At 56.6% G+C, this 16,692-nt stretch overlaps 1 protein-coding gene across 1 annotated transcript; it reads right to left on the bottom strand.

The window, feature by feature from the left end:
* Positions 1 to 537: 537 nt before the first annotated feature.
* Lactbl1 (lactamase beta like 1) lies at positions 538 to 15,818 on the bottom strand. Its single transcript, XM_027936988.2, has 7 exons — positions 15,807 to 15,818; positions 12,246 to 12,381; positions 9,997 to 10,106; positions 8,392 to 8,549; positions 7,198 to 7,409; positions 2,452 to 2,557; positions 538 to 1,519 (listed from the first exon to the last, which is right to left on the bottom strand). The coding sequence occupies exons 1-7, from the start codon at positions 15,816 to 15,818 to the stop codon at positions 538 to 540; spliced, it is 1,716 nt and encodes a 571-aa protein (XP_027792789.2).
* Between the last annotated feature and the right edge of the window lie 874 nt (positions 15,819 to 16,692).

Genomic DNA, 16,692 nt, shown 5'->3' on the forward strand with positions numbered 1-16,692 from the left:
GGGGGAGGGACCTGCCTGCAAAGGAATAGGAGGGGTAGAAATTTCCTATATCTTGATTGTGGTGGTGGGTATAAATATCTGTCACGATCATCCAACAGGGGTAGGGGGTGCAGCTCAGTGGCAGAGAGCGCAGCCTGCATGATGCCCTGAGTTTGATCCCCACCACTGCAAAAAAAAAAATTAAATTTAAAAAATCATCCCAACTATACCTGGAACGGTGTGTTTTATTTTAAGTAAATGATGATCAGATAAGATTGATTTTTAAAAGACAAAATACAACCCCGTATCTTGCCTTAATCCCAACAGACACAGAGGTACTACGTCAAGGCTTACATTTCTAAATGCTTACTCTACATTCCTGTACTTAATTTCTCCTCCCCCTTGGACAATGGACAGTCGGCCAACTGTCCGAGGGCTGAGGACCCCACTTTGACAACTACTCGGGTTCTCTACCAGACACCCCTGCGGACTCCTGTCTCCAAGCCCAGGCGGGCAAGCTGGAGGTCAGGGGAAGGGAGGCTCCAGACCCCAGGGGCCTCACTGGACCTTGAACACCGGCTTGTGCTGCACACGCAGCACCTGGTACGTGTTCAGGCCGGGCACGTCAAAGCCGGGGGACAGCCCGTGGCCGTCCAACGGGTAGAAGTTGACCAGCTGCCCGTGCTGGGCTTCCAGCGAGAGCCAGGCGTCGCCGAGCGGCAGCGCGCACGGGAACTCGCGGGCCACGTGCAGCTGGAAGACGCGCCCGCGCACGTGGCGCAGCGCCAAGGTGCGGAACGCGGGGGGCACCAGCGCCTCGACGCGGGGCCCGAACTGGCGCAGGCGCAGCTCGCCCGCCGGCCCCGCGTGCACCTCGTAGAAGGTCTGGTTGGCGAAGGTGAAGTAGCCGGCGAAGGGGCGCGCGCTGGGCGGCGGGGCGGGGCTGCGCTCGGCCTCCCGGAGGGCCCTCTCCATGGCCGGCAGGAGCACGTCGTAGGCCTGCGCCACCAGGTCGGGCCCGGGCGGCCGCGGCCCGGCCAGCAGCAGCACGAGGCCCAGGCGCAGCGGGGGCACCAGCGAGAAGGTGGCGGCGTAGCCGTCCAGGTCGCCGTCCTTGCGCACCACGCGGTAGCCGCGCTGCGCGTGGAACTCCCAGGGCGTGCCCGTCTCGTTGGCGAAGTAGGCCCCGGGACAGGCCAGCAGCGGCGTCAGCAGCGTCTTGGCCGCGTCGGGCCGCAGGAGCCGCTGGGGCCCACTGCCCAGGAGCGCCATGGCCAGCTTGGCCAGGTCCGCGGGGGTCGAGTACATCTGGCCCGACGGACGGTACCAGCCCAGGTCGTAGAGCGGGGCCGGCCTCCCGCTGCCGTAGAAGCCGGCCGCTAGGCGGGCGCGCACCGAGGGCGTGAGGTCGAAGCCCGTGTCCCCCATCCCCAGAGGCTCCAGCACGTTCTCTGAGATCCAGCGCTGGTAGTCACCCTGCGTGGTGTGGGCTGCCAGGACGTGGGCCAGGAGGGAGAAGGCCAGCGTGCTGTAATGGCATCTGTTAGGAGGGCAGTGGAAACCGCAGTGAGACCCTGGGCGGACTTCTCCAGACCCTAGTTAGCCCCTTCCACCAGCTCAGGCTGTCTGACATGCCACCCGGAAGGAACCCGCTTCATTGCGTCAGACCCAGAAGAGACTTAAGAAGTCACTGGAAGTAACTCTCCATTTCAGGTCTGGAAAGACTCAGCCCAGAGAGGAGCAGGAAACTGCCCGGGGCACAGGACAGCTGAGGAGAGCTGGGCTCAGCAGGACATGGGGGAAAATGGTAAAACAGATCTTACTGGTGCCTTACACTTTTATTATGATTTACTTTGTCAAATGGAAGATTAAAGTTGAAGACTGTTAATGGGGCCGGGCCAGAAATAATGACCATGTGGCCCGAGGATTATCAAATAATAATAATCTCTCCTCCTTCCTCCAGTGCATGACATTCACCAATAGTCAGTAAAAGCGATGCAGTCTCAGATCTCTAAGATAGTGCCCTAGGAGGTCCCAGGATGGATGAAATGGGCGCGCCTGACTCCAAGCCAGCAGCCTTGCTTCTACAGAGGAGGACGGTGAGGTTCACAAGGTCAAGTGCCTCCCCCAAGGTCACAGGGCAAGTGAGAGCAGAGCTGGAAGGAGGACCCCAGCCTGCGTCCACCTCAGTCGAATCCTCTCTCCCTCAGGGGAAGAGGGCCCCGAGGTTCGGCACTGGGAGAAGCAAAGAGAAATTGGAGGGAAGGTGCTTGATCGCTGTTGAGCTGATGAATGGAAGGAACTGGGTCCTGGGTCCGCGATCTGCCTCCCGCTGGAGGCCTTGGTGATAGGGACTGTGTTCAGGGATGTCCCAGGTCTCTGCTGACTCTGACCCTCCAGGATTTTTCACAGGTATGTGTGTCTCTTCAGGAGGTACCTGACATGTGGCTGGTATCAGGGCACGCTCCTCACCTGGTTCCTGGGTCCACCACCAGCACGTCATCCTTGAGCAGGTTCAGGGCTTCCTGGGTGCTGCCTCTCCACAGCAGTGAGGTGGAGCGTAGCCTCCTGGGTAGCCCTAGAGAAGAGCAGTGGTCAGACCTGCTGGCCTGTGTTTCATTGGGGAAGTCACTGAACCTTTCTGATCCAAGCCTTATCTATAACTTGAGGGGACTAATGCCTATGTCACAGGGCTGATGTGAGGGGGACATGAGATACTATGCTTAGCAGGGCACTTGGCACATACTAACTGCTCACAGAATAATAGTTCTGGACCCGAGGTGTAACTCAGTGGTGTAGCAGTTGCCTGGCATGCTCCAGGACCTGGGTTCCATCCCACTACTATAAAAAACGTTAATTGTTATCAACTATAGAACATTGAATTTCCACAAAAACTTCTTGAGGTCAGTGATCAATCCGGTTTTGTGGAACCGGCTCCTCTGTCCACTTGAGATTTTATGTCTTAGATGTGACAGGTATTGGAAGGATCACAGGCTTGGGAGTCCGTCCATCCATGCACCTGTTGCCAATTTATGAGCATGTGTTTTGTGCCAAGGACTGTTCTGTGTACTAGAGATTCAGCAGTGAACAAAGTCCCTGCTGTGTGGAGTGGACATTCTCATAAATATGCATGCTGTGGAGGGCATTATCTCCACATCAGAAGAGAGGGACTGCTCCTTTATATAAGATGTTCAGAGAAGGCCTTGCGGAGAAGGTGATCCTTGAACAAGTGATCCCTGGAGGAGATGTGGAAGTGAGTCAGGCAGTTGAAAGAAAAGGATGTCTTAGGCAGCGGGACAGCAAGTACAAAGGCCCTGAGGTAGGAATGTCATGGTATCTTCATGGAACAGCATGGGACAGCCATGTGGCTGCAAGAAATGAGAAGGGGAGACTAGGGAGTGAGAGATACTGGAGGTGCAGATAACTGGAAGGGTTTCGCTTCCCTCTGAGTGGGCTGGGGCCTCTGCAGGGGTTTGGGGCAGAGGGATGACATCATCCAACTTGTATGTTACCAGGGGGCCCTGGCTGCTGTGTGAAAGCAGGATGTAGGGTGATCGTGGAGGCCGGAAGCTCGCAGGAGAGGGCCACCATGCTTGTCATGGCCTGAACCACACGCTAGCCATGGAGGTGGTGAGGAGCGGCTGGGTTCTGGACAGGTTTCTGAGAGCAAGCCCTACAGAACGGGCCACCAGAGGGGCTGTGGTGGTGTGGGAGGTACCAGGAGTGACCTCAGGGCTTGTCCAGCAGCCAGAGGTGGAGTCCCAAGTCCTGGGCTTCAGTTTTCACTCCAGCATGCGGGGTGCACAGCCCTGAGCTGGTGGCTTGCTCTCTCTGAGCCGCCTCTGCTCCCTGTGAGACTTAGAAGAAAGAACCCCAGGGCAGAGGAGCCCTGCTACGGGCCTAGAGCCGCTGCAGGTGGCAGATTTCTCCACTGGTCCCTTTGGGACAGGGAGGAGCCGGGGGGACATTTTTTGAAATTAAATTATGGTTTATTGGTTCATTTTAGATTCACACAATATTGGGGTTCGTTTTGGCCTAATTGTGCAAGCGCGGGGTACAGTGTGTTCTGATCGGTCTGCAGTACTTCCCCTTCCCCTGTCTTCCTGCTCCCTTTCCTTTACTGCTCTTTCTTCTATTTATACATATTTTTAAAATCAGTGCCTTGCAGATGTACATAAAGGTGACATTCACTGTAGTGTGTTCACATAGGTACACAGAGAAGTTGGGGCAGAGTCCTTCCCCGGGTCTTCCCTCCTTCCATCCCTCCTTTAGCCCTCCTCCAGCCCTCCTCCCTCCCCTCCTCCCATCCCTCCTCCCTCCCCTCCTCCCATCCCTCCTCCACCCCTCTTCCCATCCCTCCTTCCATCCCTCCTTTAGCCCTCCTCCAGCCCTCCTCCCTCCCCTCCTCCCATCCCTCCTCCCTCCCCTCCTCCCATCCCTCCTCCACCCCTCCTCCCATCCCTCCTCCACCCCTCCTCTACTCCACCATCTCCCTGGTATTTTCATAGGGTGGGGGTGGGATATTTCTTAACTGACCTGCAGCCAGCCCTGTGCGGGGGTTCCAGTTATAAATGAAGAAAACCCACAATGTGCCCCTAGAGGGAGCCCTAGGGTCACAGCCAGGGTGGATGTCCCTGCGCCCTGCCAAGGCCTAGACAGCTCCCCGCTCCCTGTTTTCAGGACTGGGTACTAACCCAGGAGCGCCCTGCCACTGAGCTACGTCCCCTTTGTTTTCTTGAGACAGGATCTTGCCAAGTTACAATCCTGGTGCCTCAGCCTCTCCCATGGCTGAGATTGCACCATGTACCCACCAAAGTTTGCATTTCTAATATTACATTCTTAAAGAGAACCCCCAAAATGACAACCTCCTCAGGCTCCCCCAGAGTAACAGGCACAGCTGCTAGACCAGTACCTGCTGTGTGGGTGCTGGGTGCTCTGACTCGTCCACTGCGTCCTGACTCGTTATCGTGCTTTCGTTATAATAGTGACCTGAACCAGTCCTTCCATTGATTGACTTATTTATTTATTTCCATACTGGGACTTAAACCCAGTTTCATCTACAATGGAGCTACATCCCCAGCCCTTTTCTTATTTTTTTTTAAAGACAAGGTTTCACTAAGTTACCAAGGCTGGCCTTGAACTCATGATCCTCCTGCCTCAGTCTCTGGAGTAACTGGGATTATAGGTGTGGGCCCCCACCAGCCACTGTCGCTGTATTACCAAGGAAAAAAACTAGGCTCAGTGAAGTTAAGTGACCTGCCCAAGATCACACAGCAAGGAGACAGAGCGGGAATTTCGGTGCTTGTATGCTTATCCACCAGGCCACCCTCCACCCATGGAGACCCTGATCCTGTCCTGCTCTGCCATCTCAGGAGGACCCATCCCTCTGCAGAGCTTCAGGTTCTGTACGGGGAAGTTTCAGGCCTGGAGCAAGGCCAGGAGGGACGTCCTGAACCCCCTGCGAGATGGTGAAACGGCAGCCCTTTCCAAGGACTCCGCTTTCTGGAGTTTATGGATTGAAGGCTCAAATATGAGCCAAACACAGCATATGGGACGGGCACCTTAGCCAGGCCACACACCTGGAGGCACAAGGTACCTCACCTTCTCTGTCACCATCCATGGTGGCAGACAGGCGAAGAGGCCGACAGCAGGTCCTTCAGAACCTTCCAGAGCATCCCTCCCTGTCCAGCCCGTGTCCCACCTGGCCACGCTCCTTCCTGACCCAGGCCTGCCCCCTTCCTGTCCCCGGCCTGTCTCACAGCCCCAGCCTCCCCTGCCCAGCCTCCTGCATCCTGACTTGTCATCATGCTTTCATCACGTAAATCATTTTATTAAGTAATTCCTTTACGTGACTCAAAACCCTAAATCACCAAAGTGTACGCAGTAAAGCGACCACATCGCTCCCCGGAAGCAGCCTGGTGTTTCAGTCTCTTTAGTTCCTTCCCAAGATGTTGGGTGCACATTTCAACTAAAACATATCTGCGTCCCTAATACACGTGTTGCATGCAGATAAGGTGTACATTATACATATATACACATTGTATTTGTACATATATTTTATTTTTATTCTCTATTTGGTAGCATAGTCTATATGCTGTTATAAGTTTTTCTCCTACTTAATATCACACCTTCTTCAATCTCAGTACATAAGCATTATTAACCTTTTTTAGGGCAACATAGTATTTGATTGTGTATATATTACAGTTCATGGAGTCATTCCCCTATTGATGGACATGTTGGTTGCTTCTAACTTTTATTATTACAAACTTTGCTGAAACAATTTGTCCACATACTTTATACTACACATGAGTACAGAATTTTCTAGAAGTGAGATGGCTGAGTCAAGGGTATATATTTTTGGTGGCAGGGATGGAACCCAGAGTCTTAGGCATGTTGAGCCTGTGCTCTGCCACTGAGCTACACCCTAAACCCTGCATTTTTTATATTTTTTTAATATTTATTTTTTAGGTATAGATGAACACAATCCCTTTATTTACTTATTTTTATGTGGTGCTGAGGATCGAACCCAGGGCCTCACCCTTGCTAGGCAAGCACTCCACCGCTGAACCACAGCCCCAGCCCCCGAAAACCCTGCATTTTAAATTGTGATAAATCTGCCAGTTGCCCTCCGTCCATCAACTTCAGTTCCCACCACTAATGTATAAAAGGACCTGTTTACCATGACCTCACCAACTTGGTGTAGCCGCTCTTTTGATCTTTGCCAGTCGGGAAATGTGTCTCTCCGTGTAGTTTTAATTTGGGTTTATTTTGTAAGAAATGAGCCTGGGGATCCTTGCACTATTTAAAACATTCTTCAGAGCCTTTCCTGTGGATTGTGGATCCTGCCTCTGTCCCCATCTGCGTTTCCGTGGCTTGTAACCTTTGTATCAATTTGTTGGTGACCTTTATTTGTTTACTAAGGGGCACTTGGCCTTCACTGTGGACTAGCCTACAATATCAACCTGTTGACCGGCTGTTGACCTAATAGGCAGATCCTGGCCTCTCAGCTTGATTCTGACCCATGAGCTGGTGTGTTGTTGATCCATGTTCCCAGCCTTCACCTCCGCCAACCTTCACCTCTTGCACTTGGCCCACCACCCAGGCACTGTGGGTAGGAAGTGTGGCCAGTTGAGGGAGTAGAGCGGGGATCCTGATGGATGTCCCAGGAGTCCCCACCTGAAGGGGTTGGGGTCAGGCCGAGTTGGTTCTGAGACTCACCTGAGAGCTGACTGGCCATCCTGCGGAGGGTGACAGGCGAAGGCCTGGGGGCCGGGCCCACCTCCTCCAGCCCGTCCATCAGGCCCAGCGGGTTGCGAATGGTGAAGGTGCTGGCGTACCGCTCCAGAGGGTCGTCCAGGGAGGCCACGGTGCCCTCCTCCCACAGACGGTACAGCATGAGGACCGGGAAGACCTTGGAGATGCTGGAGATCCTGGGCACAGAGGGCAACCTGTCAGCCCCCCACCCACTCCTGCCCTGCACCCCTAGGCTCCCGGAGGAGCACTGAGCCCACTCCCCGGGATGTGAGACTGAGGTTGCCCAGCCTCTGGGGGCCACCTGGGGATGCTGGAGGTCACCAGGGGCAGGGGCTGGAGTGGGAGGGCGCTCCTGAGTATGAACCCCCACGCCAGGCCCTTCTCCAGGCCCTTTCTACTCTGGGCGGCCTGGTTTGGTCTGTCCTCTGCCTCTTACTGGTGGCTAGACCTATCTGAGACCTGCACGGGTAGTAAAGTGGGTTGGGTGAGACTGTGCGTGTGAAGTGCTTCTGCATCCCAGGCAGGGGCAGTGCTCAGTAAGTGACAGTGAATAGAAGGGGCTGTGTGAAGACTGGTTCCGGGGCTGGGGCTGGGGCTCAGTGGCAGAGGCTCGCCTGGCATGTGTGAGGCACTGGGTTCCATTCTCAGCACCACATATAAATAATTAAATACAGGTCCACCCTTCGACAACTAATTTAAAAAAAAGGACTGTTCCCTCTGGGTCCCTGTTATCCCCCAGTATCCCTGGGGTGCCTTCAATTTGCATTGTGAGCTTGAGGATCCTGTGGACAGCATCCAGGAAAGGTGACCCATGGTGTGCAGCTGAATGTCCCAAGCTGCTCCCATCTGGGCCACTGCTGCTGACTCACAGGGACCTGGGGTGAAGGCCCAGGAAGTGGTTATAGTTCCTGTGTGGCACATGGGAAGGGTGGGGAGACAAGGGACCCCTTCCTCACCTGTTCCACAATGATGAGAAATTGAGTACTCACTGGTCCTCTCTGGACCTCAGTCTTCTCCTCTGTAGAACTCTCAGGACTTCATCATGGGCCCTGGCAGCCTAGACCCCCAGCCACCATTCTCTTGGGTCCCTGCCTTCTAGGTCCCTTTGCCCTCCCATCCCTCGCCCCCCCACAGGACCCTGCAGGCGGCCCAGCTGACCGGTACATGGTGTACTCATTGGGTGTCCCAGAATTCGGGTCAGAGCCGTTCTTCCTCCCGAAGTTCCCAGTCCAGAGCACAGTGTCGTTGTGAATGACGACCGCGGACATGGCAGCCAGGCCCGGGGCCAACATGGCCTGGCGCAGGATCTGGTCCACCTGGAGGGAGAGCGAGAGGCTCTGAGTGTGGTGCGATGGCCCCCCACACCCCTGGGTGGTTCTGCTCAGCCACCGCCACACAGCAGCGACTGAGGGCCCCGTCCTCCAGGGACCCCGGCCTCCACTGAGTGGCTCCCCCGGGGCCCGTCTTACACACAGGCTTCCGCAAACAATTTTGAGCTGGAAGAAGAAGCTTTTCCTTAGCAAAATAGAAAAGATGGGGGCTTGAAAATGGTGACTGACTTGAACCCCGACGCCCTGGGAAACCTGCCTGAGCCCACTCAGGCCCGAGTTGGGGAACTGGCGTGTGCAGAGGCCCTGGGGCCTGTTGGAGCACTGATTGAAGATGGCTCCCGACTATCAGCCGTGAAGTGTGGGGGCCACGACAGCTCACGCCTGTTGGCACTTAGAAGGTGCCCAGGAGGGACAAAGCGATTCCCCTCCTCCCGCTTCTCCCCACTTAACAGGTGAGAAAACTGAGTCTGAGCTGTGACATCATCTGCCCACGGCTGGTGGAACCAGGACTGCCTGCAGTTCTCCACGGACTGCCAGGCACCTCGGGCGTGATGGACACGTCCTGAGCAGCTCTGTCCACCCTCGTCCCCACCCTGCGTGCGGCGCCTCTCTGGGCCTCCCTTTCCTCCTGCGGAGACGGGGATTGTGAGGGATGCCAACAGGGCGAAGCCCGGCACCTGCCACGCACCAGGGTCACAGCAGGCAACTATGGCCGCCCTCATTGCTTTTTAAAATTTCTATGACTCCTGGGTGACCCAGAGCACCCTCTGTCCCCTGTCCTCCAAACGCCTCTCAGGCTTTTGCAGGTGGCGATCTGGCCCGCACTGGTCCTGCCTTCCCTTCCCTGGACCCCACCCCCTTCCCTTCACCTGCCCCTCTGGTGGCAGTTTCGAGTCCCCCCACCACACGCGGGCATCAGCTCTGGGTTCTGATGCGTTTCCTGGCTGAGTGACTCAGGAGGGTGGGTCCGACGGGCGCAGAGCAGAGCCGTGCTGTGGGGTGTGTGTGATCGCATCGCAGTGGCCTCTGTGGCATGGACTCTGCCCCCTCTCCCATCCCATCTGTCCCCACCTCCCATGTGGCCTCCTGTCCTCTGGGTGCCACATCCTCAGCCACAGTTCCGGGCCTTTCCCTGCATGCTGTTCCCGTCGGGAGACGCCCTCTGTCCCAGGCTCCCTGGGTGGCACAGCCTCCTCTTCACAGGGCGGCCCTCCCTGACCCCAGCCAGTCCTGTTTGCCCCCACTCTTGCCCCTGTGGTAGACAGACTTGTCATCTTGTCTGTCCCTTTGCTCCCAGCCTGGGGGTCTGGGGACAGGTCAGTGTGGTCTTCCTGCCCCGTCCCCAGAGCTCGGCTCAGGAAACACACACTGAGCAAGGGGGTGAGTGGACAAGTGCCCAGCGCGTGTCCAGTGCCCTCCGGTGGTCACTGACCTTTTCCAGGGCCTCCTTCAACACAGGGAGGGGGTGGGCCAGGGGCACAGACTCGGGGTGCTGGGGACACATCCTCACAGGGGCGGAGGTCACCTCTGGCCCCGAAGAACCTGGAGGGGACATCACATGGTGAGTAAGGACAGAGGTCAGGAGGAGAGTCGGGTCACCCTAACTGGAGGGGGTGGTGGTAGCACAGCCTAGAGCCGTGTCCTGGGGAAAGCCCCCCCCAGGAGCCTGGCCAGATGCCAGCGCACAGGGCCCACCAGCAGGCACTGAGGGGCAAGGGGCAGAGGGTGCCAGGAGGAGGCGGCGTCCACACTCGCCACCTCTGCTTGGCCTTGGAGGTTCAGTAGGCCACAGTCCTGGCTGGCGGCCGCTGTGCCCCTCCTCTCTTGCTCAGCCAGCTTCCTGCCTGTGGTCACTCACTGAGCTCCTTGGGGCAGCCTAGCTACTTCTGTCTGTCTGTCTCTCTTGCCCATATGTTAGGGTGGGGAGGGGCCTGGAGCCTCACCTGAGCAAGCGGGGAGGAGGGCTGAGTCCACTCTGCCTCTGTCCAGGTGTGGCAGCCTCGCCACATCAGGGCCGGATTCCTGGGCTCCCCAGACCTGAGCTTACCCTGAGAGGCCAGTGTGGGCTGGTGAGGGTCTGAGGACCCCCAGGAACTACCTCTCCTTGCCTTCCATGGCCGCCTGACACTTCCCCAAGCTGAGCAAAGGTCCTGTGGTAGGATCAGCAGGGCCATAGTTTCGAAGCTCTTCCCACCTCCACCCCGGTGCTGAGGCTGAAGGCCAGGGCCTGCGGGGCAAGCACCCTGCCACCCAGCCTCACCCAGCCCCCTCCGCACTTAGGAGTCTGGCTGCTTTATGACTCCTTAAGGCCAATGGAACGAGGGCAATTTGACTTCCAAGCATAGACCAGGGATTTCCTCCTGGGAGACCCTCCTGCCTCCTGGTCTGTGAAAGGGAGAGGCCTCTGTCCCCACTGGCTGGCCTGCTGCACGGAAGGAAGCCCAGGTCGGACCAGCCACGTGGCTCTGCCAGCCCCAGAGTCACAGAGCCAGTTAGCCTGGAGGTCTGTCACTTCCACAGGAAGATCACCTGGGGCGGGGGGTCAGCAAGTTCCCAGCACAGGCCAATGATCAGAGTCGGGTCTCAGTGGAGCTGGGGCTAGCTTGGCCTCGCTGGTGCACACACCTTAAAGTGCAGACTTGATCCCCTAGCGCCGCGTGGGGCCTGAGAGTCCTGCCTCCACCAGCCGCTCAGGTGATGCCCGTGGAGGGTGCGGACCTGAATCGGCGAGGGCTGTGAACCGTGTGCCTCCCACTGGTGACGAGTGGGTACACAGTGGGAGGGAAAGGGCAGAACTCCAGGGCAGTTCAATGGGGCCATTTGGTATTTGCTGAATCTACTAGTAAGAAACTCGGCTTCTATTTTGGGTATTGCTTGAAGTTTTTCCCTAATGGTTCATTTGTGTTCTCTGGCAATGTCAGTCTGCCAGGGAGTGGTAAGATGGTAGCTTGAGAAGCGTGGCCCCGGGGGGACAGGGGACGGGGTCTTTCCATTTGAGGAACTAAGAAGCCGCTTATAGAGGAATCAACCTAGAAAGAAAGGGCTGCGGTGGGAGGGAGGGAGCCGCCGGCGAGGAAAAGGAGCCAAGGTATAAGATCTCTGTGGTACGTTGCCCGTGGCCCTCACTGAGCTTTGGGGCTTCTGTGACGCAGGGTGACACAGGCATGGAGACAGGCCTCCCCCACTCCAGAGACCTGGGCGCTGGACCCTCCAGGATCCCAGCGGGTTGGAGTTCCCAGGGTTGCCATAGCAACAGAGGCCAAGCTCATCACCGGCAATGGTGGCTCCTTTGCTGGGCTGCGGGGCTGGGCCCGTGGCTGTGGCGGTGGGAGGATCTCTGAAGGGGGTGAGGGCCCGGAGATCCCGCCATGGTGGCCGGAGGCAGAGCAGGGGAAATACTGTTGGCCCTTGCGGGACCCTGAGTTTTACCCTGACTGGGTGGCTTGAGAAGCCCTGGTGGCATTAGGGGAGGTCTGCATTTCATACAGGAGAGCGTCAAGGCCCAGAGAGGTCACGGAAGTTGCCCAAAAGTGCACAGTTCCCGAGGCCTGGTGAGTGGGAATGGAGGCCGGCTCCTGAGTCTAAACCTGGGGTCCTCCCTGCGCCCTGGGCTTGGCAGCAGCTCACATCCCAGGAGGACCCATGGGACAGGAGCAGGGGCCGTACCAGTGTGGCACTCACCAGTCGGAAGCTTGGGAAGCTGATACTGCCACAGGAAGCAGCCAGTCATGACCACGGAGAACAGGAAGAGGAGGCCGCTGAGGGCCGGGAAGAGCCACCTCCTCCGCACTCTGGGCAGCTGGGGCCGCCAGCCAGCCTGGAAGAGCAGGGACATGGCGGTCACTGGCACCCACCACTCCTGGCCTCAGGTCCCACAGCTTCAGATAACCCCAGCCCTGGGATCCCAGGCCCCCCAGGTGGCCCCTTCAGCTCCTGGCACAGGGCCGCGCACCCTGGTGGCAGGTTCAGGAGATCTGGAGGAGGAAGCCTGGCGGGGCGCAGGCAGCAGGCCTGTAGACATGGGAGAGCGAGTCCTGAAGCCGTGAGGGAGGGAGAAGGAAGGCAGTGGGCAGAGGGCCGGAGTCCTGGAGAGGGAGAGGGAGATGGTTGTGCTCTCACAGGGCCAACTAAAGGCCTAGGTCCCACCTCCAGCCGCTGTCCCAGACCTGGGCTAAGCCCCTGTAAGAGGAGTGCCACAGCGCCAGGTGAGAGAGGCACTCTCTCTAACATAAGGTGAGTGCCCTTATGTTACAGACAAGGCTCAGGAAAGTGACTTGCCCAAGGTCACACAGCCAGCGGCAGATCTGAGATTTGAACCCAACATCCAGTCTCCAACCTACTCAACCAAGGTTCTAGAAGACCCTTAATGGTCATTGGTTGACTCATCTGATTTCCAGGTGAGCAGACGGAGGTTACAGGAAGGAAAGGGCTTATCACACACACACACACACACACACAGCTCTATGCCCAGCTCTGAGTTACATCCTCATCCGTTTTTGTTTTGAGACAGAGTCTTGCTGAGTTGCTGAGGCTGGCCTTGAACTTGCGACGGCCTTCTGCCTCAGCCTCCTGAGCTGCTGGGATCACAGGTGTGTGCCTGCCTGGCTAACATATACCATCTCAGTGGACCTCACAACCAGCTCACAAGGCTGGTTTGGAACCTCTGTTTTATAGATGATAAACGGGGCTCAGAGAGGTTAAGCAAAGGAAGTCTATTCTACCCAGCTGTCAACCCTGTGTCTGACAACATGCCCTCTTCTGAGCTTCTTCGTCCCTGTACTTTAACATCTCTTTATTGAGCACCTACTAGGTATCAGGTACTGTTCGAGGCCACAGGGTTCAGCAGTGAACCAACCTCAGGAATATGCACCCCCAGGGAGCTGGAGGGGTGGTGCCTGAAACCTGTCTCCCTGGCTGGCCCGCAGCACAGAGGAGGTTTCCTTTCCATCAGAGTGTCTCTGATGCTGAAGGCCTACTATGTGCTCAGCACTGATCCAGGTTATTTATAAACATTACCTCATTTGATCCTTGCAATTGAAGACGAGCAGGTACTATTATTTTCCTGGTTCTTAAGATATGCTTTTGAACTTCACATTGTCCGGTAAGTTGAACCTTGGGTTCCAATCTCAGCTCTACCTCCTAAATCCACCAATCGGGCAAGTCCCTCATGTCTCTGGGCTTCTGCCTCTCCAACTGTTGAAGAAGAGGACTGGGCTACTTGTGAAGAGTTTATTTAGTTAGTTATTTTTGTGGTGCTGGGGATGGAACCCAGGACTTTGTGCACACAAGGCAAGCATCTACCAACAGAGCTCTGTCCCCAGCCCAGGAGTTTATTTTTACATCTGGAAATCTCACTGAATTTCAAAAGAATCTTCCAGCTCCAGAATTTGGTATTCATGCTGAAGGCTTCTTTTTTATTTCCCCAGTGTTGGGGATGATTGAACTCAGGGCCTTACTCATGCTAGGCAAGTACTTTACCACCAAGCCATTATTTATTCTTAATTTTCAAAGATAGGATCAATCCAAATGTCTGAACTGGGGAATAATAAATAAGTATGCTATATCCATACCATGGAATACTACACAGCAGTGTAAAGGGATGGACTTCAGGTATGTGCAATAATATAGATGAATTTCAAATGCATGACACTAAGTGAAATAAGCCAGACTCAAAAGGCTACAGACTATTTAATACCACTTATACAATGTTATGGAAAAGGTCAGACTACAGGAAGAGAAAACAACAGTTGCCTGGGACTGGGGCTGGGGAGACAACACAAAAGCAGAAACTGGGGCTAGGACTGTGGCTCAGCAGGTAGAGCATTTGCCTGACATGTGAGGCCCTGGGTTCCATCCTCAGCACCACATGCAAATAAATAAAATAAAGGTATTGTGTCCCCTTACAACTAAATATGTGTGTGTGGGGGGGGGGGAGAGAGAGAGAGAACAGAAGTGAATTTGGGAGTTGGTGGAATCGTTCTCCATCCTGTGGAGGTGATTAAGAAACTGTATGCATTTGTCAAAACTCAGAACTGTGTGGACTTATTGTTTGTAAATGCCTCAGTGTTTGTTATTGTTTGTTTTTAGTTTATTTTTGCAGTAATGGGAATTGAATCCAGAACCTCGTACATGCTAGGCAAATGCTCTGCCATTGAGCTGCCTCCCTGACCCTTGTGTTTTGAGACAGGGTCTTGCTAGATTGCTGAGGCTGGCCTTGAACTTGTGATCCTCCTGCCTCAGCCTCTGGGGCAGTTGAGATCACAGGTGAACACCTCAGTTTTCGTAAAATGAGTCCATTAAAGACCCTGAGAGCACTAGGAGTGTCCACCAGCGTGTCAGAGGAGTGACACCAGATGTAAGACTCCACCTGTCACTGTCACAGGTTTGCACAAAGACACTCCCTTTGAGCAGGAGCAAAGAGCAGCAGGTGCAGAGCTGGCAAGACCTGGGGTGTCCTCACCTCGCCCTCAGGCGTTGGGTGACAGCGGAGGTCGAGGGCAGAGAACACCAGGGCTGGGATGGGGGCTCTGCGCTCTCTCCACCCCACCCACCTCCACGTGCAGCTGGGGGCTCCGCACCCCCAATCTGCGGCCCTCCCTGGGGTTCAGCCTCATCTCCAATCGCAGGATTTATCCCTGTAGACCCGGGGCCGAGTCAGGATTTAGCCTTAAGCTGTTCACCAGCTGCCGCCTTTGGACTCTAAACTCTCTCCCTGTCCCTTCCTGGCTGGAGAACGCTGGTGTGGGGCGGCCCCGAAGGCGCCCACTGCCCCTGCAGTCCACACCAGTCTCCTTGGCCTCCTTGGCCCTTTCCTGGGGGCCCGCTCGGACCGTACGCTTTGTCCACTCATTCATTCATTGGGCGGCGCTGGTTCCCAGGGCTGGTCCACACCACCCTGTCACCCTGCACTAGCCACAGGGTGCACTGGGACTAGGGCCTGGGGCCGGGGGGAGGAGGGACTCTGCCCTCACTAGCCGGGGACACAGGACTGCACCTCAGGGCGTCTCCATTTTCCCGTCTGCTTCATGAGGCCTCCCCGTGCCTCCTGGAGATCAGGCCAGAACAAGCCAGGCGCGGGAGAGGCTGGAGGAGGGGTCGGCCTCTGGGTGGAGGGGACAGAGCGCTCCAATCCACACTGCTCCTGGACTAGGCAGGGGCTCTGGAAATGTCAGTGGTGGCCACGCAGGTGACAGGGGGTGGGCCACTGAGGGCAGTGCCTGAGGCCGCGGGCCTGGGCCTTACCTGGGTCTTCATCTCCCCAAGGCAAGGACGGTCCAGCTCCGGGAGGATTCAGGTCTAGGCGCCGGGAGCCCCAGGACCACAAGCCGAGTCAGAGGAGCGAAGGCAAAAAGAGGTCGTGGGGGGCTGCGAAGGAGAGGAGGGGACAGGAGCTACTAGGAAGCCTGGCTTCGCCTCCCCGGCAAGGCCCCTGCGCAGATGACCAATGTCTCTGTTTGCCCGGGGCCGTCCTGATTTTAGCGCTGAGAGTCCTACCTTCCCAGAGAGCCCTTCCTCAGTTACCAGCAAACTGGGATAGCTGCCACCAACCTGCCCCCCTCTAGTTCCTCTCCCCCTCCAGCCTGCTCAGAGACAACCCTGCCAGGCCCCCGGGCACTGGCCAGGCTGACCTTCTTCCAGGAGGCCCCGGGAAGGACAGGGCAGTTCAGGCCCCCCAACGTGATCCCCTGTGCTCCAGGGGACAGGAGAGGCTTCCTGGGCTCGGAGGCCCTGCCCCAGCTCTCCAGGGACGGGCAGATGTGGCATCTGATTTCCCCAGCGCTAATCCCCCACCCGCACCCCAGCAAGCGCCTCTGCCAAGGGGATTAGTGCTGGGGTCCCCAGTGACAGGGAAGGGGGCAGACCTGTCCTGTTGGGGAGAGATGGACGTACCACGTGACCGGAGATACTCTAGGATGGAGGTCAGAGGAACAGGAACACTCTGTCCGGAAGGAGTCCCTGCCAAGCCCCATGTGGAAGAGAGGTGGCAGGTGGCAGCTACAGGGTGGGTCCCACAGGGCTTCCTGGACCCTGTCCAAACCCACAGCAGCTCCTCATGCACCTCTGAGGTTTGAAGCCTCGTGTTGAAACTTTCAGGTAACTGGGTTCAAATCCCGGTTCTGTCACGGCC

Source organism: Marmota flaviventris, chromosome 10, assembly GCF_047511675.1.
Source record: "Marmota flaviventris isolate mMarFla1 chromosome 10, mMarFla1.hap1, whole genome shotgun sequence".
Lineage (NCBI taxonomy): Eukaryota > Metazoa > Chordata > Mammalia > Rodentia > Sciuridae > Marmota > Marmota flaviventris.

What these genes read in the sequence shown, in the direction of transcription:
- Lactbl1 (XM_027936988.2), bottom strand. An exon ending in GCTTCCCAAGCTTCCGACTG is followed by an intron (nt 10,107 to 12,245) that starts GTGAGTGCCACA and finishes TGTCCCCTCCAG; the next exon opens with GTTCTTCGGGGCCAGAGGTG. An exon ending in AATGAGTACACCATGTACCG is followed by an intron (nt 7,410 to 8,391) that starts GTCAGCTGGGCC and finishes CTCTGTGCCCAG; the next exon opens with GATCTCCAGCATCTCCAAGG.